The sequence below is a fragment of the Dasypus novemcinctus genome, chromosome 4, assembly GCF_030445035.2.
Source record: "Dasypus novemcinctus isolate mDasNov1 chromosome 4, mDasNov1.1.hap2, whole genome shotgun sequence".
Taxonomy (NCBI): Eukaryota; Metazoa; Chordata; class Mammalia; order Cingulata; family Dasypodidae; genus Dasypus; species Dasypus novemcinctus.
In genome coordinates, this window is record NC_080676.1 from 76279279 (window position 1) to 76303635 (window position 24357).

At 41.9% G+C, this 24357-nt stretch overlaps 2 protein-coding genes across 3 annotated transcripts in view; both read left to right on the plus strand.

The window, feature by feature from the left end:
- The window catches only part of ROPN1 (rhophilin associated tail protein 1), a 36080-nt gene extending 25284 nt beyond the window's left edge, over nt 1-10796 (plus strand). The window contains exons 2-6 of the mRNA XM_004465808.4: nt 1333-1460; nt 4076-4193; nt 5084-5245; nt 9931-10106; nt 10587-10796. Of these exons, the coding sequence (XP_004465865.1) occupies nt 1345-1460; nt 4076-4193; nt 5084-5245; nt 9931-10106; nt 10587-10653 (639 nt within the window). The 5' untranslated portion in view covers nt 1333-1344 and the 3' untranslated portion in view covers nt 10654-10796. The remainder of the gene's footprint in view (nt 1-1332; nt 1461-4075; nt 4194-5083; nt 5246-9930; nt 10107-10586) is intronic.
- A 10788-nt stretch (nt 10797-21584) lies between these two features.
- CCDC14 (coiled-coil domain containing 14) overlaps nt 21585-24357 on the plus strand; it is a 37140-nt gene continuing 34367 nt past the window's right edge. Inside the window, exon 1 of one of the 2 annotated variants that reach the window (XM_058295675.2) lies at nt 21585-22069. In XM_058295675.2, the coding sequence (XP_058151658.1) occupies nt 21896-22069 (174 nt within the window). In that variant the 5' untranslated portion in view covers nt 21585-21895. The remainder of the gene's footprint in view (nt 22070-24357) is intronic. The other variant, XM_058295676.2, reaches the window with a different exon arrangement.

Below are 24357 nucleotides of genomic sequence, written 5' to 3' on the forward strand. Positions count from 1 at the left end.
CATGGCAATTTATCTCAAAGCTTCATGTTCCTGGCTTCTACATTTGCACCCCGGTCAGCCCTCATTTCTTCTTTTGCTTACTACTCTGGTTTCTGCTTTATTCACTTTATTTGGCACTTGAGGATTTCCCTCACTCTCCTACAAACTCAGCAAGGCAATTTGAAAGGTATGCTTGCTGAGGTTTGTCTAGGATTTATGCATTTTGTAGGGCTTTTCAGAATGTCTAGTCTGCCTTCTCTAGTAAAAAAAAAAAAACTAAATCATTTAATCTTATCTACTAAACAAACTAAATTATGTAATGTGACATTTAATTGTTCATAGAATCATATACAATCTATGGATTTTCATGTTTTCCCCCAATTTGTCCTGGCACTTTTCTGAGTGAACACATACAAGTTTTCTCTTCTAAATTAAGAACATGCAGCTACAAAGAGAGATGTTCATCAAAGGGCTACCTTTGATTAATTTTTCATTGACAATAACCTAAATGCCAAATAATAGAGGATTCATAGAGAAGTAGATTTGGCCCAATGGATAGAGTGTCGGCCTACCACATGGGAGGTCCATTATTCAAACCCCGAGCCTCCTTGACCCGTGTGGAGCTGGCCCACATGCAGTGCTGATGTGGGAAAGGAGTGCCCTGCCACACAGGGGTGTCCCCCGCGTAGGGGAGCCCCATGCGCAAGGAGTGCGCCCCGTAAGGACAGCCGCCCAGCGCAAAGTGCAGCCTGCCCAAGAATGGTGCCACACACACGGAGAGCTGACACAACAAGATGACACAGCAAAAAGAAACACAGATTCGCTGGTGCCACTGATAAGGATGGAAGCAGTCACAGAGGAACGCACAGTGAATAGACACAGAGAGCAGGGGGCAAGGGGAGAGAAATAAATAAAAAACAAATCTTTAAAAAAAAATAGAGGATTCATAGAGTAAATTTTGGTAAAACTCTTATCCAGCTAATAGGAGTTGGGTGAGACTCCAGTTGGAAAGACGTTCATGATATACTGTTGAGTAAATAAGATGTTTTGTATGACCCATTTTTGTTTTATACAAACACATAGATAATTACATTGGAAAAATTCTGGCAGGATATATCCAGTATATCTACTTTTTGAATGAACAAGTATTGTGTGATTTTTATATAAAGGACAGAATTATTTACAACACCAACAAAAAGGTTTTTCCTCTGCTTTCTAACTGTGCACTTGCGTAACAAGAGTGGAGTACTGAACTCCCCAATATGGGGCCCCTGGATCCCTTGTCCAGGATTCCTGTGATCTTATGACTCAAAGACTCCCATTTTGTTTTATTTTCTTTTTTTCTGCCATTAGGTCAACCAATCAATGCCTCAGACCGATAAGCAAATATGCATCCCACCGGAGCTGCCGGAATTGCTGAAGCAGTTTACCAAAGCCGCCATCCGGACCCAGCCACAGGATCTCATCCAATGGGCTGCCGAGTGCGTGCTCCTTTCCGCCCTCAACACCTTTCTCACCTCCAGGGCCCAGTGCTCTCACTTGGCGGGAAGGTCTTCTTGGCTGCAGGGCGGTTTAAATCAGAGAGTGGGGCTGATTAGCATCATCTTTGTAATTTTCAGCTCTAGCGTTGCTTTGGTGCCTTAAAATCCACACATACAGCAAAACAGACAAAAATGGGATGTCCTTCCCTACATGTGCCAGGCTGAGTGACAGGAAGTCAGGGCAATAAACAAAGTAGCCTGAGGCAAATAGCAAGGGATAGATTACCCTTCAAGACGGCACAAGCATACCTTACCCGATCTCTGAAAGAAGGGTTGTAATCTGAGTCTTCTAAAAGGGTTCGCCTACCTTTTCCTGTTAAAAACCAGGACCTCGCTCTCCTGTATTACCACTAGATGGCAGCAGTGCACGCGAGGGGAGCCAAGCCAGGAGACCGCGGCGTGGATTGCGTGGAATCTGTCCGCTGGTTCACGCCGGGGTTTGCTCGTTTAATGAGAGGCCTTCCTACACGGCTGTTAAAACTCACCCTTGCGCCCAAGTAGATACACCTTTATTTTGTCGGGGGTGGGAAGGGATTATTTATTTTCTTTAATGTTTCCTTGCTTGAATTGGTGTGTTCCCTCAACATAATGATGTCCATACAATGCTCACCCCAATCTGGAGAAAGGAGGCGAAGCAGAATGATGAGGTCGGGAACGCAGGCCTGTGGAATAGTGTGCCTCAAACACTGGAGCCCTCTTTCAGGAGAGACCTCCAGAGGATGCTCAGTGAGGCAGCTTTACAACAAAGGCTGCTGGCCTGGCCTGAAACAGCTTTACACAGAAAGTCTCTCAGCTATGAAATTGCTTCTTAGACAAACTCGTCTGCTTAAAACTGGGGAACTGGGGCTTGTGGCAGGGGTTCAGAGCTAACTAGACCTTCAGGGCCATTTTCAGGCATCTTTACTGCTTGATGAATACCTCCTTAGTAGCATTTCCGCGGGAAAGAGGGGTAAGAAAGGCTGTTGAGAGGGAGTGGGTGGGTTGGGGAAAGGAGAATTTTTTTGCAGGAGGTTGTTAGTGGGTGTCTGGAGCAGATGGTGGGAAGAAGGTGTGATACCTTTGAGAAGATAGAAAATTTAATCTAAGAGGAGTCTTCTGGGCTCTCTGAGCCAGTGCTGTCATGCTCCTGAGCTCCAAGTTTTACAAATAAAAGACAAACCAATAATACTGATAAAGTGCTGTAAATAGGGCTGCTTAGCCCCGTAATGAGCCCTGTTTAGTTTTCCATTCTAAACTTGATATATTACCTCTAAGACTGAACACTAGCATCTTCCAAAGACTAATTTCTTTTGGTATAATCATACAGACTTTGTTTTATACTATGCAATAGTTTAAAACCTTGTTTTATTGTACTTGTGCTGCTGTTTTATAGTAAGAAAAATGACATTTCTTGGTATTGTCCCTGACATTTATGGCAGAAAACATTCTGCTCTTGGAGCCTGCTTGCTCCCATATTGTATCATGGGCTATAAATTTTTTAGACACCCTTGAAAAATCAGTTTCTGGTTTAACTACAAAGAAAAAAGAGAGCATGACCTAAGAGTACTCTCCACCCTATTCAGACCTGTCAACTGCTCATGGCCATCCTATCCTGCAGGCAGCCTCTCTTCATCTCATGCCAATCCTGAAAAAGGACTCAACATTTTTCTACATTGCCCCCAAAGAAATCTCACTCCATAAAGCACTGAGAGCAGGCAGATTTTGCTGAAGATTTTGAGGAGAAGAAAAAGGTTTTACTTTACACATCCCACATATTAAACACATCTCAAATCATTCTTGGGCTTGTCTTATTTCCTGAGCGTCCCATATTGCCCTGCCAAATTTCTCTTCCTTCCCCGGGAACTTCAAGCCCCAAGCCTCACTACTACCTCCAGTCTCTCTCCTTCCTGGCTCCACACTAGAGCATCTCCATCTCTCCCTTTTTCTCATGCAGGACATGTTAGTTCTCTTCCACCTTCTCCTTCCAAGATTGCATATCCCTACCCGCTACCTGATACTGACTTTAAGATGTCAATGGCCACTATAATGAGCATAAAGATTTTGTTTGTGTTTTTTTAAAAATCCTCTAGATATTAGGATTCTTCCCCTGTAAAAGACAGTGGGGAATTGAAAGTAACAAGTGATTTGGTTTCTCTCTCCTATTTTTGTACATATTGTATATAATATTATATATATAAGACATATGCTTAGGAGAGATGGCTGAGAGAGGGGGAAAAAACCCTGATCCTATATGCTCTGAGGAATTCCATACAAAAATTTTGTTGGTTATTCCTCATCCTTAGACAGGAGCAAATCTTTTTCATCCCCTAAGCCTTTTCTATACCTTAAGCATGGAAAGTAACATAGGAAAGTAAAATAGGAAACATATCTGGATTTCCCCACTATAATAAATGAACCAAACACAATGTCTGGCACACAGAAGCTGCTTTTAAAAATGTTAGTTTTTTCCCTCCACCCACTTCCCTCAAAATTTTTTTTAAAAAAGAAGGTTCCTAAAGCAACCACTGTAGTAAAGGAGACTCTTCCCATCCCTTCCCTAACTTTTTTTCTTGTAGTTATTTTGGGGCCATGTCCCGTGGAGAGATTCCTCCAGTGAGAGAGCGGTCTGAGCGAGTTGCTCTGTCTAACTGGGCAGAGCTAACACCTGAGCTGTTAAAGATCCTGCATTCTCGGGTAAGGGCCACATTGCAGCGTCAAGGGGAAATGTGGGGACAATGGTGAGGTGGGCTGGTCCAGACAAAAGCCCGCTGTCCCACTGCCAGCCAGCTGGCCACTAGCACCATCCTAAAATTCACTAAACCAGGGACTCTAACTCTTCCTTTGGGGAAATAGGAATCATCCTGAAAGAGGCTCTAGACTCCCCCATGCTGTGTCATCAGTGGGGTCATCCCCAGACTCCCAGAAGCTGGCAGAGTGTCCAAGGACTTAGTGCAGTGCTAATCACGCCCCTCCAGAAAAGCACAAGCCTGCAGGCCTCGACAGTGTCCTCCCTGCTGATCAAGGCCATAATGTGATGCCAATAATAATTTGGGGAGGGGCATATTGCAGTTCCCCAGCTAGCCCTGGCTCTCTTCACAGCCAAATCATCCTGGACAGAAGAGGAGGCCTGGCTTGAGAAAGCTTGAGGTTTAGTCAATTCCCAGAAAATATGAAGGACGCAAGATACCTAACGTCTAGTCCTAGTTTCACTGCTAATTAGTGGTCTCAGACAAGTCCTGTGCCCCTTGGTTTTCCCTTCACACTGTCCCATCTGCCTTAGAGGGATAAAACAACCAATAATAAAAGCATCTGAAAAAAATGTAAAGTGCAATATAAATGTCTATTTTTACCATGATCGTGATATCTGGAGTTAAAAATTGTTCAGTCATATCTCAGCATGCTCCTCACTAGGCTGACTATTCCTCTATCCTTGCAAAGAAAACGGCCAGAAGTAAAAGTCCTTTTTTACTTCCCTGACAAGCGCTGGCTGTGTGCTGGGAGAACATGGGGCCTTGCCTGGACACCTGTTTCTGAGCGGAAGAAACCTCCCTCCTTCTGAGTTCTGTCTTTGCCCTGCCCTGCAGGTTGGTGGCAGACTGATCGTCCACGCAGATGAGCTAGCCCAGATGTGGAAGGTGCTCAGTCTCCCGACAGATCTTTTTAACAGTGTGATGAATGTGGGTCGCTTCACGGAAGAGATCGAATGGCTGAAGTTTTTAGCCCTTGCTTGCAGTTCTCTTGGAGTTGTAAGTTGGCTTTATCTCTCTCTGGGCCTGGAGAGTTTGTCCATCTGTACACACTGTCACTTCTCCAGGGCTGATGAGTGAGCCTGTGCCTAATCCAGGTTTCTTGTCTTCTCTCTCCTCTCTGAATTAGGGTCATTTCTATCCATGTCAACCAGAAGCAGGGATTAAGAGGAGACACAGGGGAAGTGGCTTTGGGGAAATGTTGACTGAAATGTGGCTTTTGGATTGTTTGTGAATTTTAATCACTGCACTCATTTTATTTCCATTACCATTTCACTCCCTCCATTCATAGTCCTAGAGATAAGCAAGAGTCGGCTACAGAATGAGGTTTTCTTATATTGGCTTCCAGATACCTAGAAGACATACCAATAGGGTGTTTTACTAAGAGGTGCAGCCTTACAAAAATGACACTTTAATAAATATAATTATACACAAAATCAGAGATGAGAGAGCAAGAAAGGAAAGATGAGGGTATTTTTAGACTTACAGTCATGACATCACTACAGATACACAATATTCATATAAATCTAGGTTTTTCCAATTTGATTTGACTTACATTTGACTGTTTGGAAGAAAAAGATGCTGAAACCAGTTTTCATATAATATATATAAACTTATATATATACTTTTAAAAACAAAAACTTAGATATCTTCTTATACGTGGAATTACTCTTGTTAAACATTGCTATAACTTAAATGAAAATGAATCAGGAACATGACTTTTAAAAAACCCCTGAAATACCCACAAGTGTAAAAATTAATGAGAAAGTCATTGCCTCTGCCAAAACCAAATGGTATGAAAAGGTAGTTTGAATCATTCCACATATCTAAATATGATCTCGTTCTTTCTTCTCAAATATGATTAGAATGCATATTTGACATTTTTGTTTCTGAAAAATTTACCAGAAATTCTGTAGGCCAACTTTCCTATGGCTTTCTCCTGCAACTTTCATCATCATAAGTTCTTTACAGAAAAGGAGAGAAGAGGCCATTTGTATTTTTTTCCCCATTGTCCTTTATAGAGACATTCATAATAAATTACTATCCTCCAAAGAGGAAAGGAAAACACAGGAAGGGCAGCTGCACTGCCAATCAGCACTGATCTCACTTCTGTGGAAATAGATCCAAGGATTGTAGGAAATTACAGAAGGGAAAATAAAAAATCAACACAAAATTTTATTTTTTATAAAATTTTATTAAATTCTCATAGGGTCACAAATTTACTCACACCACATTCAGATATTTGGTGGGGGGAATGTACATTTATTTTATCTGTAACTAATTCTGATCTTCCTTAGGAGTCCGCACTTAGAGTAAGAAAATAACTTGTTTCCAGGAATTATAGTCTGATGTAATAATTGAAACAGCCTCAGATAAATTGCCCAGTCTCTCAGCTTTCTTCTTCCTACCCCTTTCTTCTCCAAGATGGCAGTTTAGTGTATAGGGAAACAGCCATTGGTCTTCTCTGGTACCTCTGGTCTCCATGGCGATATCCCTGTCTGTCAGATTGCTAGATGCTTGCAACTTAAGTCCTTGGTCTAGTCTCTCTTGGATTGGTCACAGTGTAGTGATGTTCCCCTCTGGCTCATCTCAGTTCTCACTGGTGCTCAGGGCCTTCTCAGTCTCTTTGGTCATCTTTATTTAGTCCCTGGCTTAGGTGTTCTACTCCGCAGCCCCTCATCACCTTGTGCAATGTCTGAGTCCTCCCCTTGTCTCAATACCACAGTAACCTAGAGTGACTTTGGGAAGCCAAACTCCAACCTACCCTCTGCTTAGCCCACAGTACAGGTGCTAGGTTTCCTTTGACATGACCACCGCCCAGAATGGTGAGGGGAAACCATGACATGAAGTGTATCATTCTGCTTTCCTTCTAAAACAAGGTGGTTGGATTAGATAGTCCATGAAGTTTACTTTTAACGTTCTAACCCTTCTCTGGTTCTACTGAGACATCGTCAGGCCTGACTCTTGGAAACAGTGGGTCCCCCCCAATTCTGAGAGGTCCTGAGATGTCTGATTTGCCATCCCTATGTCAAAAAACACCTACAGATGAGGTCAGCCTGGAGGTCAACTCTGTAAAGGGAGCCATGTGAATCCAGGAACTAATTCCCCTTATAGTCATTTGCTTCATGTTGAGCTATTGCTAGGAACTTAAATAAGGGGTTGGTCAGGGTGTCCTCACCTGGTGGAGGCCTTGCATCCAGATGTCCTTAGAGGCAAGTCCAGGAATCCCCTCCCACCTTGGCCAACTCATTAGCCAGCCATGATTTTTGCCATCTAAAAGAGTCAGTTCCGTCCTTGTCTAAGATACTAATGGCCGGAGCTTTAGATAGCAGTTATATTTACTCCAGTCTTGAGTCCTCTGGGCCTAAAACACATGATTCAAAATGCTGTGGCATGCAGACCTGTGTTTCTTTTCCCTTTCAGCGCTCCTTCCTCTAGACTGAGCTATGTCCCCTCCTTTTACTGGGACTGATTACATAAAAGGAAGCGATTTTGCATGGTAATTGTGCTAACTGGAAGGACTGATGTGTTTTGTTAGCAAATAATTTACTTCCAGGGCTTTCTGAGTTTGAAAATGAGGATTATAAGATACTTAAAGGCTATTTCTATGAAGGGAATCCCCATCTGACCAAATATCCCATGCATGAGAATGCAGATCTCTATTTGCTTTAGATTTGTTTAGGTTTACCAACAAGCTCCAGCCCAAAAACTTTTTTTTTTTTTTTAAAGATTTATTTTTATTTATTTAATTCCCCTCCCCTCCCCCAGTTGTCTGTTTTCTGTGTCTTTTTGCTGCGTCTTGTTTCTTTGTCTGCTTCTGTTGTCGTCAGCGGCGCGGGAAGTGTGGGCGGCGCCATTCCTGGGCAGGCTGCTCCCTCCTTCGCGCTGGCTGGCTCTTCTTATGGGTGCACTCCTTGCGCGTAAGGTGGGGGACACCCCTGTGTGGCATGGCACTCCTTGCGTGCATCAGCACTGCGCATGGGCCAGCTCCACACGGTCAAGGAGGCCCGGGGTTTGAACCGCGGACCACCCATGTGGTAGACGGACGCCCTAACCACTGGGCCAAAGTCCGTTTCCCCCAAAAACTTCTTTATCCATTTGTTAATTTATCAAGTACTCACTGTATGCAAAACCCTTTTACAATCCTGATTAAGGTAAAATAATTTCAGTGTTCTTTATTCAAATAAGCAATAAAAGATGGTGATTGGGGTAGAAAGAAATCCAGTTTGATGAGACAGTGAGACAGCTGGAAGAGGACAATAGAACAAGGGCAGTATGGGAACAGTTTTTAAAAAAGAAGCGGAGAGAATGAACTGTGGATGGAAATTAAGAAGTTCCGTGCACATATTCATGCTTACAAATCTCCCCAAAGCCATTCTCATACTGACTCCTCCCCTTCCTCAGCTACAGATGCTTACCCAGCCTCATGCATGCTGGTCCTCCCATCTTGTGGTCCATCACCTCAGGATTCTTATACATTGAAGATTCTATTTCATAAAATAACTGTTCAAATATGCAAATAATGTTTCAATTGCTTGCTGTCAACTAAAACTGTCACTCCAGGAAATCACTCCAGTGCCCTCATAAACTTCCTGATGCTCAGACTTACGCCCCTGGGTAACACACACCACAATTAATGAAACATTATCTAGACAGTCATTATATTCAGGGAGCGGCTGAGAGAAGAACCATCCAGTAACAATTGCAGTGGAAGAGCAGTGCTAGCCAGGCACTTAGGGAGCTTCAGCGGCTGCTCACCTGTTCTCCATCAGGACTAATTTTTCACTGATCCTTGGAGGATGTGGAAAGATGATCTGCATATCATCTTTTCATAAACCACTAGGTTGTATATGCTAACCTATTTTCACAATTTCAGAACTAAACATTTCTTTCCCTTATCCCATCATTTCACATCTCTCACTTGTGAAATTTATTTGAAGGGTAGAATTATTTAAAGACACGGGTAGAGTAAAACCTCAGCTCTGAATCTGATCATTTAATGTTCAAGTTCCATTGTAAGGAGTATTCACTTCTACTCTATCAACCCTTCCATGAAAACTTCTGGCATTCACTCTCTACTAATTTTCTGACAACAATAACAGGGTTAGTATTATGTCGCACAAAGTACTTTTTGATTCTCATTAGATGGATCCACATGTTTTTTTAAAACGTGGATTTTGTCTTAATGTTAGTATCATTTTCCCTGCATCTGAGACTCCTATTTTCCTAGGAATGCGACCCTTCTCCTCTTTCCTCCCCTCTCACTTTAGCGTTGCTCCAAGCATCTTGCTGGAGTACATATGCTATCTCAGAAACTTTAGAGATAAGATTGGAGGGCAACAAGAATAAAAAACTAATTCTAGTTATAAAATGTAAAAGCAAATTCCCCTCCTTGAGTGAGGTTATTTTGATTGAGGTAACAAACATTTCAAGGTATTAATTCTTCCGTATCCCTCCAACCAAGAAAGGAAAGAGAAAAAAGTTTCCAGTAGGTACTCGATATTTTAAAAATGGAATTAAATGGCATTTGGGTGTAAAGATTCCAACTTTTCCAGAATACTGCATCATGCCCACTTCATTTTATGAGGACAATATTTTTGTTTTCTTTTTGGTATCTAAACTGATCTCAGAAATTTAGCCTGAAACAGTGACTTTTTTTTCTCATTTCTACTACAATTTTATAGACCATTGCCAAAACCCTCAAGATAGTATGCGAAGTTTTATCATCTGACCATGACGGTGGACCTCCCCGAATCCCTTTTAGTACTTTCCAGTTTCTCTACACATATATTGCCGAAGTGGATGGGGAGATCTCTGCATCGCACGTGAGCCGAATGCTAAACTACATTGAACAGGAAGTGTAAGTACATTTTTACCAATGGAGGGGGAAATGCGGGAGAATTAAATGGAAAAGGACCCTGAGCCATAATATACTGAGGTCACTCTGTTATGCTGCTCTGGGAACAGAAATATTGGGAAGAACAAGAAATAAGGATCTGAAAGAGAAGAGGAAGGTGCGGGGAAAGAAAGGTGTTGAACAGTGACCTCCACTGGCAGCCGCAGCAGCACCTGCAAACATACAAGAGATGCAATTTCCTGGGCCCAGAAATCTATGTCTTTGCAAGTCCTCTGAGTGACCTAAGTCATGCTCAAATTCAAGAACCAGTAAGTAGGAGTAGAGGAAAAGAAGACGACAGGCCTGGTTTCAAAGATAGAGGGTGGTAAGAGCAGGAGCTGCAGCAGAGTTTCATTAGGATAGAGAGAGGTTTTACCTATTGTCTTTCTTAAGCTTACATATGTTAAATGAACTAACCCAAAATATGTATTTTTCCCAAAACAGAATTGGTCCTGATGGTTTAATCAAGGTGAATGACTTTACCCAAAACCCCAGGGTTCGGCTGGAGTAAAAGCGCAATTCTGACAATTTTAAAGGAAGATACAGAGATGATTGTTCTTGAGAATGACTGAATCTCACACACCATCCAATGTCAATTTTCTTGTACCACTGGTTCACACTAATAAACAATTAGGCAAACATAATAAATCAGAAGTGCGTGGAATTAAGATATAAAATTTTTGGAACAGAATATCTACATTAACAGAAGATTAGTATTCTTCGCACGTTGACACTGAATAAATGTGGCTGACAAAGCAGGGAGAGAAAATGCATCTGAGTTAAAGTCAGCCCATTGGATTTTAAAAGGAAGAATGTTAACTGGACACAATTTTGATATTTTGTAATTGTGAGGCATAACTTAGATGAATATTGTGTACTGTTAATCCAAGTTTTTACTGGTTCATTTTTCCATTTCTTGGTTCTATACTAGACATTCGTTCCTTCACTCACTCAGCAATGTTTATCAATTGGAGTTGCCAGATTACATATAAGACACCCAGTTAAATTTGCATTTCATATGAACATAATTTTTAATATAAGCATATTTTATTTTCCATTTTTGCTAAACCTGCTAACCCTAGCCAGGAGCTATGCTGGCTTCTGGGCATATACAAATAAGTGAGCTCTGAATTCTGCCCTCAAGGAGCTCACAGTTTAACCAAGACATGAACATAAATCACTTTAATGCAAGTGGTCCTGAGAGGTATTGATAAACTGCTTCCATGATCAGTATCAAAGCATCACTGTTGGCAGATTTTCCTGACACCATATACAGACGTTAATAGGACCTTCTCAGGAAAATCCTGTACCTGAGCTTAAGACAGTCTGACAAAGTCACCTAAAGATTTCTCTTTCTCTGGTGCAGTGGTGCTCCGGGGTGTGTTCACCAAGTGCAATGAGTGCCGTGGTGGTGGTGGTGGGGTTGTTGATGTGGGAGGAGTGAGGTGAGGGGACATAGGGGGTATATGGGAACCTTTTATATTTTTTAATGTAACATTTAAAAAATAATAAATAAAGAGATCATAGGAAAAAAAGATTTCTCTTTCTCCCAGGAAACTGATGAGATGATAAGATGAACAGGCTGTGACTGTTGTTCCTAAGGCCAGGTGTGTCATGGTCACTGGGTACCTTTACCTGGAACATAATCCCCTCTTTATTTATTTATTTTTCTATATTTTCTTTTAAATGTTACATTCAAAAAATATGAGGCCCCATATATCCCCCACTCCCCTACCCAACTCCTCCCACATCAACAACCTCTTCCATCATTGTGGCACATTCACTGCACCTGGTGAATATATTTTGGAGCACTGCTGCACCACATGGATAATGGTTTACATTGTAGTTTACACTCTCCCCCAGTCCACCCAGTGGGCCATGGCAGGACACACAATGTTTGGCATCTGTCCCTGCAACCACACCCAGGACAACTGCAACTCCTGAAAATGTGCCCACATCATATCTCTTCTTCCCTCTCCCTACCATCAGCAGCTAACGTGGTCACTTTCTCCACATCAATATTAGAATTTCTTCCCTTACTAATCACAGTAGTTCCCAGCAGAACACCAGTAGGTTCACTCTAATCTATACTCTATTCCTCTATCCTGTCTTAAAAGTTGTTTTTTTTTTTCAAAAATCATGTGAGCTTGCTCTTTTTCTTTTAATATACATAAAAATCTCTGTACAAGACTTGGGGAGGAATCTATTCATATCTAAATAAAGTAAAAGAAGAAGGTGACAGGATATCACCATGGGCTTCTGATTTCTGCCTAGCGCGAAACAATAAAAAGAGCAGAAACCTTCTTCCCCTACAGTCTCTGGCTTGCTCCTATAGAGGGCGGGCAACAACTAATCCTCCTGCTGTCGGCCGCCTTAGCAAAAATGGCCCATCATCTAGACCCACTCTGCGACCTGCAGCTTTTTGAAAACTGGGAAACTCTCACCTCCAGGCAGACGGATGAAGCATTGCAGGCAAAACCTGGCCTGTAATTGGGAATGGAGAATGAGTGAAACCCTTTAACCTGCCTCAGTCTCTTAGTCTCTCTTGGTCTCTTTTTCACTGTGATCAAATAACTGAACTATGGTCTTGCCTGGGTGCAGGGAGTGAGGAGGGGTGGATGGTCCTAATTTGGAAAAACCTAAGACAACAAATTAAGTTTCATAAATGCAATAAAACCAAAAGGGTCTTTTGTACATTTCATAAAACAGATTGAAATAAAAAACTAAACCTCAGCGTAGCCCTAAGCATATCTTGCAAGTGAGGCTAATGAAACCCCAACCATCAAAGTGTATATTGAACACATTACGAAGTTATTGGGAGCAGTTCAAGCAGTTGAATGCCTACTTCCCACATGGGGGGTCCTGGTTTGACTCCCTGCTGTCTCCTAAAAACAAAAAAGCAAACAAATGAAAAAGCCAACTCAGGGGAGCCAATGTGGCTCAGTGGTTGAGTGCCAGCCTTCCACATATGCGGTCCTGGGTTCAAAATTCAGCCCCAGGACCTCAGAAAAAATAAAGTTGTTGATGCTGCTGTTGCCATCAGGTGAGACCATGGTACTGCCAATTACTCTTCTTCTAGGCCACCATTTAGTGGCTGCCATTTTCCTTCTGTGTTGCTCTGGCTCAGAGATTTTAGTGAAACAAAATTTTAATTCTTTCTTTGGATCAGGCACAAGTCTATGGGGGCTACAGGACAATGAGTGACTGAAACTGTGCTGTATTAAAATTCACACTTGACCCCCAAACCTGGCCCATTGTCCCAAACCACTGTTTCTTCTTAAGAAGAGATTATCCCAAAGGGGTTCTTTTGGCCCTTGCTGCCAATGATCCCCATGAGACCCATCCCATTGGACTTCCTATCATGACCAGAAATGTCTGAATCCTAGCATGACCCCAGTTAAGCTGTCAAACAGACTCCTGTAACATATGGTTTGCATTTCTCCTTGAAAAAGAAAAACATTCAGGAAGCAATAAAATCAGGATTTTATAAAGAAAAAGAAGTGGGCACTTTCTTTCCCAAATTAAGCTATTTTGATTAAAGTGAAGACTGCAGATATATTTAAGTCTTCAGGGAAATGCAAAGATTATGGCTCAGTTCCATTTTCTCTGGGCTCATGTGCTTTCTCTTTGAGGCTGTTCAATCAGGCACCTCACGATCTCTTGTTAACGCACAATTTCCAAGGACATCGGTACCCTGCAAGAAAAGGAGCTGGTCACTCCAGCGTATAAAGCTGGTCTTTTAATTAAGTTAGAATAGGATTCTTTATCAGGAATTCTTGGAGAGGCTCCTAACTCTTCTGATAAGTATTACATAAAAAAATTTTTAGAAATATGCATGTTAGCATTTTCAGAGGAAAAAAATAGAGATTTTAGCAAATCCTCAAAAGGTTAAGAACGCTTGGGTTAGAAATAGCTCCAGAAGACACCAAATGGCCTGAGGAAAGGCAACAGGGTTATTTTAGTCTGTCAAAGGGGTGCTGATACTAAATACCAGAAAAGTGTTGACTTTTATAAGGGTATTTATTTGGGGTAAAAGCTTACAGTTTCAAGGTTGTGAAAAGTCCTACTCATAAAACAATTTCATCTATATGAGAGCAGGGACTTTATCTTTTCAGTGCAGATGAAATTCTGCTTGAGAGGACAGACATTAAGTAATCACACTATGGTAATCATGAAAGTGGAGCTATCACATCATAGTATAGGGGCATACCGCCTAGTTTGCAGAGGTGTGATAGAAAGGTAGAAGGAAAGGCTTTCTTGATGAAACAACCTGAAACAAACTCAGATGCCTGTGGCTTCAGTTGCCATGGATGACTCAGAAATGTGCACCTGCAACCCACACCTCCCTGCCAAGCTCTGGACTTAAATATCTAGTAGCTTAATCAATATCTTCTCTTAGATGATTGAAAGACACCCCTTATTCAACATGTCCAAAAGTGGACTCTTGGATTTTTTTCATAATAAAATATTGGGAGAAAATGAATTCACAAACTCCCCTCTTTCATATGGCTATCTTCCAGCACAGATCCAGATGAAAACCGAGAACCAGGAGTTGATGTACATATATCCTGTATTAGTCAGCCAAAGGGATGCTGATGCAAAATACCAGAAATTGGTTGGCTTTTATAAAGGGTATTTATTTGGGGTAGAAGCTTACAGTTACCAGGCCATAAAGCATAAGTTACTTCCCTCACCAAAGTTTATTGCCACGTGTTGGAGCAAGATAGTTGCTGACATCTGAGAGGGTTCAGGCTTCCTGGTTCCTCTTTTCCCGGGGCTCATTTGTCTCTGGGCTCAGCTCTCTGCTCTCTCCGATGTGTTCACTTCCCAGGCTCCATTATTTATGGAATTCATAAACAATATCAAACTGCCACACCTCCCCCTTGCCTTACTACCCAAGTCTATCACCAACTTTTGTCCATCTGACCTCCGAAGCTGCTCTCAAATCTGTCCCCTTCATCTTTCATTACCCCACCACCCATTCCCATCTACCATCATATTCCAGTAACTCTATCAGTCAGGGACCTGGCAGGAAACAGAAGGCACTCTCAGCTGAGATTCTGACCCCAATCTCTCTCTCCTGACCGCCTATATTTTGACTGAAAAAAAAACAGAAGCTGGAGAGAAAGACTAATCTCACCTTTAGGAGTCAGTTACCTGGGGCATGGAGAAGGGCATAGAATGGGTTAGGGGGGTCTAGCCACATCAGACCTTGCCTTTCCTAAGCAATCCTCTACACTAACGGTTGGCAAACATTTTCTGTAAGTCCCCGGATAGTAAACATGTTAGGTTTTGTAGGCCATATGGTCTCTCTTGCAATTGTTCAATACTGCCATTGTAAATCTAAAACAGTCATAGATGATATGTAAACAAAGGAGTGTGCCTGTGTTCCAATAAAACTTTATTGACAATGAAATGAGACTGTCTTGTAATCTTCATGTCACAAAATATTAAAAAAAAATTTTTTTTTTAACCATTTAAAGGGGGAAACAGACTTGGCCCAGTGGATAGGGCATCCGTCTACCACATGGGAGGTCCGTGGTTCAAACCCCGGGCCTCCTTGACCCATGTGGAGCTGGCCCATGCGCAGTGCTGATGCACGCAAGGAGTGCCGTGCCACGCAGGGGTGTCCCCCGTGTAGGGGAGCCCCACGCGCAAGGAGTGCGCCCCGTAAGGAAAGCCACCCAGCGCGAAAGAAAGTTCAGCCTGCCCAGGAATGGCGCCGCACACACGGAGAGCTGACGCAGCAAGATGATGCAACAAAAAGAAACACAGATTCCCATGCTGCTGACAACAACAGAAGCAGACAAAGAACACGTGGCAAATAGACACAGAGAAGATACAACTGGGGTGGGGGAGAAGGGGAGAGAAATAAATAAAAATAAAATAAAATATAAAAAAAAAAACATTTAAAGATGTAAAAACCATTTGCAGGCTTTACAAAAAAATAGATGGTAGGATGGATTTGGCCTGTGGGCTATAGTTTGCCAATCCCTGCTCTACACTGTGTCCTGTGATGTTTTTAAAACACCAATCAGTTCTCATCACTACACCTACTTAAACTTTCACACATTCACATTGCCATTAGGATAATAACCCATATCCTTAATGTGGCCCATGAGGACTGCATAGTCTGACTCCCACATACACTGCTATTCCCTCTGTCTACATTACAGGCACAAGAGCCTCTCAGGGTCTCATCTTACTCAACATCATGCTTTCTCCACATGTTTAGAACATTCTTTCCTCCCCTATCCATCTAGTTCATCTTTCAGAATTCAGCTAACTACAACATCTTTTTTTTAAGATTTATTTTTATTTTTCTCCCCTTCCCCCGCCTCCCAATGTCTGCTCTCTGTGTCCATTCACTGTGTGTTCTTCTGTGTCCGCTTGCATTCTCGTCAGTGGCACCAGGAATCTGTGTCTCTTTTCGTTGCATCATCTTGCTGCGTCAGGTCTCCATGTATGCAGCGCCACTCCTGGGCAGGTTGCGCTTTTTTCACATGGGGAGGTTCTCCTTATGGGGTGCACTCCTTGCACGTGCAGCACCTCTATGCAGGGGCACCCTTGAATGGCACAGCACTCCTTGTGTGCAGCAGAACTGCGCGTGGGCCAGCTCACCACACAGGCCAGGAGGCCCTGGGTACTGAACCCTGGACCTCCTATATGGTAGGCGGATGCTCTATCAGTTGAGCCACATCCGCTTCTTCTGCAACATATTTATAATGGCAAAAGGTGGGGAGGGGAGGGTGCATAAAATTCCCAACTAGGGAAATGGATACTGGAACACTAGGCAGTCATTTTGTACTTATAGATTAATGGAAAATGATGCCAATGAGATATTAAGAGGAAAACACTTGTTAAAGTAATATGTATCATATTATTCTGTTGTAGTATATTTATACACATATACACAGGTGGAAAAAAGTCTGGAGGAAAAAGAACAAACTGTTAAGAGTGGTTATCCAAAAATAGGGACTAGAGTGGATTTACTAGTATTCTACTATAGACTTATTGTGATTCTAGCAATGGAAGAAATTATATCATTGATGTGGGGACAGTGGCCATTGGAGTTGCTGAAGGCAGGGAGAGGGAAAAAGAGGTATAATATTGGGGTATTTTCAGGACTTGGAATTGTCCTGAATGACATTGCAAAGACAGATACAGGCCATAATATATCCTGCCATAACCCACTGAATGGACTGGGAGAGAGTATAAACTACAATGTAAACTATAATCCATGCTGTGTGGCAATGCTCCAAAATGTGTTCATCAAGTGCAATGACTCTACCATACTAATGAAAGAAGCTGTTAATGTGGGGAAGAGTGGGAGATATGGGGAGTGGGGCATATGGGAATCCTCTAAACATTTTTTTTGTAACATTTTATGTACTCTAAGTATCTTTTTTAAAAAAAGAAAAATACATGTATTTTTTAAAAGAGTGGTTATCCATGGGTGGTGGGACTATGGATGATTTTTTTTTCTTTTTGCTTATTTATATTTTCTAAAAAATATATATATCAATTAGGAAAAGTCAATGTAAATACATTTGAAAATCAAGTTAACTAAGGAAAAAAATCTGGAATTTCTGGAAGATATGTTTAAAATTGTTAAATCATTAGAGAGGAGTGGGGAGGACAGGGGACTGATAAGAAGCTTTCACAATCTAGTCTAACTAATTTAAAGCTAAATTTACCAAATACCCAGTTTCCCCCAATCATTCAGTGTGAGTGTTCAATATATTGGTGGACAGATGTTACTTCCTGGGTTTTGATATTAATTTTAATGAGACTTTAAAAAGATAGTTCTTTTACCATTAAAAAGATAGAATGAAATCAATTTTAGGTTCCTTTAATTTCTCCCTAATTTGATTTAAATCATTAAACCAAAAATTAATACCTTAAAAACCAAAGACTAATCCCCATTAAAATTAGGAGAGTATGTCAATGGTAAAAATATTGCCGTTCTTTATTAACAGTAATTACCTCATTTGATGAGTAGACAACTATGCACAGAAGTAAAACCAAAATCTCAACTACTGACAACTGTTTTGAGCTCAATGGTCAGAATAATTTTGAAATTACCCTCAAAATTACCCAAAGAGAATGGTCCCAAGGTTTGATTCTTACTAATAACAAGAACAAAATAATAAAAAAGCATACATAACTTAGAACTAAAAATAAAAAGCCAAGGGCATGGGGAGATATGTTGGATAGGGCGCGCCTATGGTATGCCTCTATGGAATATGTAAGTGTTCATCTTGTCACAGTGTGTTGTCTCAGTGGATGGAGACCCACACGATAAACAAGCAAATATCCAACTGCCATCCTGGAGAGTCCTGCTATGTTGTCAAGTAGAGGAACAAGAATCTCTTGAGAACATAGGCAATGCCCAATAAGAAAACAGACCAATGTTTCAAGCCCTCAAGTAATTATGAATCTTATTCATCCGAAATTGAGGGAAGCAGATATGACTCAAGAATTGGGTTCCTGTCTACCATATAGGAGGTTCCGAATTCAATTTCTGGGGCCTTCTGGTAAAGGCAAGCTGGCCCTCACGGCGAGCTGTCCTGTGAGGAGAGCAGGCCTGCGCAGGCATGCTGGCCCACTTGGCAAGCTGACCTGAATGGAGAGCTGGTGCAGCAAGATGATGCAACAAAAAGAGATACACAACAAAAAGAGACACAGAGGAGAGACAATAAGAGACGCAGCAGACAAGAGAGATGAGGTATGCAAGAGATTGAGCACTTCTCTCCTGTGCTGGAAGGTCCAGGATTAGTTCCTGGTGCTGCCTAGAGAGAAGACAAGCAGACAGAGAAGAACACACAGAAAATGGACACAGTGAGCAGACAACGGGGGGTGGGGGTGGGGGGGTAAATAAATAAATCTTTTTCTAAAAACTTGAAACTGTAGTTACCATAGGTTCCAAGGGGAGTGGGAGGGAAGAATAGAATAGACGGAACATAGGGCATTAGAATTGTCCTGCATGATCTTGCAATAACAGGTACAGGCCATTTTAAATTTTGTCAAAACCTTTAAAAGTGTATGGTGTAAAATGTAAACCATAACGTCAACCATTGACCATGGTTAGTAGCAATGCTTCAATATTTGTACATCAATTGTAACAAGTGTACCATCCACATGTAAAATATTATTAATAGGGGAGAGTGGAAAAGGGGGAGGGCATTGGGTATATGGGAATCCTCTTTATTTCCTAGGTGACTTTTCCATAGCTTCTTTAAAGATAAAATGAAAAAATAAGATGCTGGAGGAACACATGGAAGAAATCGTCACTGTATATACAAGAGAATAGATCTTACAGTGATGAAAGACACATGGTATAAATTTTTTTATTTCAAAAATTTTAAATATTTTTATTTTTGTATTTTTTAAAATTATTATTATTTTATATTTTATTTGGTTATTTTTTGCCTTCATTTTTGGAGAGGTTTTGAATCACAGAATGGTCACGACTGAGGCAGGGGAGCATCACTGGTGTGGGCTGTTAGCGATGGGGGGATGTGTGGGTAGGGGTGCACCTGGGGCATGCCTCGAAGGCATATGAGTATGTTCAGGGGTTCATATTGTGGGTGGAGACACACACAATAACTGAAAGAATATTGAATTCTCATCCTGGGGAGGTCTGCTACGTTCTCTAATAGAATGGCAAGAATCCCCCAAGTACATGGGCAATGCCTAGTGAAGTAAAACAGACTATTATACCAGGCCCTTGATAATTGATTATTGTACTTATGAACCTTTTCTTGTGAAATTGAAACTTAGCCTAGTATTATATATTGCCTAAGAGTTACCTCCTGAAAACCTTTTTGCTCAAATGTGGCCTCTTTCCAAGCCAAACTCAGTATATAAAAGCATTACTTTCCCATGACTCCCGGGGATGACCTTCCCTGGAACCGAGGGATTATAGCAAAGTGCCAACTAGCAATACATGTGGAAAGAGATCTTTACCAAAAGGGGGATATATTAAGTACAAATTAGGTTTTTTTGTTTTGTTTTGTTTTTTGGTTTTTGGAGTTTTTTTGTCTTTTTTAATGTTACATTCAAAAAATATGAGGTCCCCATATACCCCCACCCCCCTCACCCCATAACAATAACCTCCTCCATCATCATGAGACATTCATTGCATTTGGTGAATACATCTCTGAGCACCGCTGCACCTCATGGTCAATGGTCCACACCATAGCCCACGCTCTCCTACAGTCCACCCAGTGGGCCATGGGAGGACATACAATGTCCAGTAACTGTCCCCACAGCACCCCCACCCAGGACAACTCCAAGTCCCAAAAACGCCTCCACATCACATCTCTTCCTCCCAGTCCCTACCCCCAGCAGCCACCATGGCTGCTCCACACCAATGCCACATTTTCTTCAATTACTTACAAATTGGTTTTTATGGCTAAGAGATTTCAAACTGAGTTGGGAGTTCATTCCAGAGGTTACGCTTACGCACATCTCAGCAGGATCTCAGGGACTGCCACAGTAAATAGTAACTCAAATAGTGGGGCTCCTGAGGGCTCTAGAGACATCTAGACATTAGAAGCAGGGCAGACAGGATGGGGAATTCAGCACCCTATATGGGGCCTTATTTTGGAATTTATGTTCCCCTTTTATTTGAACCTACAATTAGCACTCTACTTGTTAAATATATGTCCCAGAGACTTAAATCTTTGGTCTGTTCATGTGCCAGTTGAGCCTTGAATCTCAGCAGAGTTTCAACACCTACTCTCCAGTTCACTGGACTCACCCAGGACAACTAATAAGGAGATGACGGACAATGCCCACATCAAGGAACAGTGAGCATCTGCAGCTGCAGGGAAGATAGTTCCATCCATCCTGTCTATACCATGGGATCTAAGCCTTGTCTGTATCAGAAACAGAGTGGGCACCATTCCCAAATCCTCAAGATTGGGGAATGAACAGTGAACTAAAGTAGACATTATTATTCTACTATAGACTTACTATTATTCTAGCAATGGAAGAAGTTGTATAATTGATATAAAGGCAGTGGTCATCAGAGGTTCTGAGGGGAGGGCGAGGGAAGACTAGGTGTAACCTGCAGCATTTTGGGGACATTGTAATTGTCCTGCCATTCATCGTCCTACAATGACAGCTACAGACCATTATACATTTTGTCATAACCTATAAAATTGTGTGGGGGTAGAGTGTAAACCATAATGTAAACTATAGTCCAGTTAGTAGCAATTCTTCAGTATGTATTCAATTTTTACAAATGTACAACTAATGAAAGATGTTGATGACGGAAGCATGGGAGGGGGAGGGAATTGGGCAGAGGGGAATCCTCTATATTTTTAATGTAACATTTACATAATCTAAAGCTTTAAAAATAAATTTTAAAAAAACAAGTCAAAACGGAAGATGAGCGTAATTCCTCCGGCAGTTTATCCGCCCCCTAGCCAGTCCATTCCTTCGGCCTCGGAAGGTGCTGGTGCCCGCCTTCTCTAGCTAAGGGCGGGCAGTCATCCGCCACCCACAGCCCTTGGACCAGAACCGGGAACACCCTCCTTCTGGGGATTCTAGGACCAAACCCAGCCCAGCGCAGCTCCGAGCCCCGACTTCCCGCCCCGCCTGGCCACGGCCCCTGGTGGCTTCTCCCGCCCTCCGCCTGTGTGTGACGAGCTCCGGCCGAGCGGGTAGCGCGGGGTGGTTTCTATTGCGCACGCTCAGGCTGCCTTGGCGAAGAGGGGAAATGCCTCCGTCGCGCGCCGGAGACAATGAGGCGCGGCGTTCGGCGGGCTCCATGCCGGAAGCGGAAGCTTGGGGGGAGGGCAAGGAGGGGCCGGGAACACTCGGCGGTTGGTTACCTTTACCGTGTTGCTTCGCTTCTCTCCGTCTGGGCTTTTCTGAGGCTGCGAGAGATGGTCAGGTCCGGATCTCGACCGGGCCAGGTGAGGGGTGCGGACCCGAGGAGTCCACTGTAGGGTGGAGAGGGGTTGAGGTGGTTTTCAGACTCGGAGAAGTAGAAAATTCCGCTTGAAAAAAATAAAAAAAGTGCAGCCGTATTTAAAATGTTTGGGAAGGGGAGTAGGGGTCACCATCCTAACACAGCCGCTCTGTACGTAGGTGTACATTCTGTTTAAATCGTTGTAGTTTTCAAGAGCTCTGGTTTAGTGTCAGACCCGCATTCGAGTCCCATATATTTGTCGCTGGCTCAAGTGAAAACCTCCCAGCTTCAGTATATAGTTGCATCAAATTCCGTTTCTCAGCCCTTCCACAAAGTGTCGCTATCAGATAATCTTGCATCACTACTGACACCTCTGTCACACAATCCTGGTATTTTAATACTAGCAAAAAAAAAATATCTCCCAATTGGTGTCTTTAACCTCATCTCTCCAAACGCACACCCCTCGTTGTAACTAAGTGGTTCTTTCTGTCTCTTTCCTACTTAAAATCCACCCCAGCTTTTTTGCTTGGCCACCCACAGCCATTTTTCATCCAGCCTGAGCATTCTTTGCCAGCCCCTACCCCTGTTTCGTGCCCTGCTTGTGCCAGGCCCTCTTAGCTTCCATGTCTGAATATTCTGTTCTATCTGCCTAGATGCCCTTTTCCTCATGTCTTCACTTTCCATCTCCTGCCCTTCAGCTGAAGAGCTACCTCTAGAAAGCTTCCCTAGCACCCTCACATCCCTGTAGGTTGGGTGTCCCTCGTCCTTTTGCAGCCTATACTAAACCTTTATCGAACCACTTTTCAGAATAGCAACTGTACTAAACCTTTACCAAACCACTTTTCAGGGTAGAGGTTGCCCATCTACCTTCTCCGTTGGACTGCTTTGTCTCTGTCTCCTACACCTAGGATGCACCTGCAAAATTTTCAGAGACTTAACTATTCCTCTTGCAGACTATCTCTTTACAGCTTCCTGAATACATCTAGTTCTGCTTTAATCCTTTGTTTTCCTTCATTGATCAACTCACCTATTATCTTCCCTATTAATGCAATTCTTATTTTTTCAAGATCTGGCTCAAGACTTCTTTTCTTTACAATACTTTCAGACCGACTCCTCCCCTATAGATCTTTCTCCTAAACTCAATGAGTTCAGAATTTATGCAATCAGGAGGGAGGGGGAGCATCGCTTTTGTAATCAGTCACCTACAGATTCAAATTCTGCTACTACTATCTTAGTACTTTGTTTAAGCACTTTGTCTTTGACTCTGCTTCTGAGTTCCATTCCCTTATCTGTAAAATAGGAGTAAGAGTTCCTGCTTCAAAGGATTGGTAAAATTAAATGAGAGAATCTGATAAAGCATCTATCAAATACCATAAATGTCCAACAAAACGTAGTTCTGTTAGGAACAGTTAGCTTGCTACTTTCTTGATAATAATAGTAGCAGCTAAAATTTAGGTATCATTTATGTGGCAGGTGCTATTCTATATGCTTTTTATATAACTTATTTAATCCTCAGAATAGCCCAAGAGGTTGGTACTATTATCATCTCCATTTTATAGAGGAGGAAATTGAAGAATGGAGAGGTCAAATAATGTCCCTACGGTTACATAGCTGGTGAGAGGGGATTCAGACCCACATTGCTAGTGCTGGAGTTCATTCTTTTAAACATTGCACTATGCTTAGTAGGTATATGACTTTGAACAAGTCACCTTCTGAACTTTAGGTTCTCACCTCACTGAAATGTTAATTCATACAATATGGGTTAATTGGAAATCAAAGGCTTTATTTAGTACACCTAAATCATTCTACAAGTGTAATACTATCTTGTACTTCTTGGTAGGAGAATGATGACCAAGAAATGATTAAAATGATGATATTCTCTTAAATAGTAAAAAAAAAAAGTTTATTAATAATACTCAGAGGAAGTAAGTATGATATAAAATAGATTCTCTCATGCTTTGTGAGTTGAGACACACCTTTCATAAAGCAGTTTTGCAGTTTGTATCAAGAATCATTAAAGTGCTCATTACTTTTTACCAAATAAAGGGCACTTTTACTCACGGAAATACTATATACAACCATTAAAATTTTTTGAACACTCTCTTCATATGAAAAGATTTAAAAGTAAAAAAAAGCACAAGATCCAAAATTTCAGGTACCTAGACATTAAGACTAAATAAAACATGGTTATGGAAAAAATTAGAAGCTTCAATAGCAAAGATCACACCTAGTGTCCAGATCTTGGTTTCTAAATATTCGCCAAAAGGAAAAATGGCTGACCCCAGGAATGAG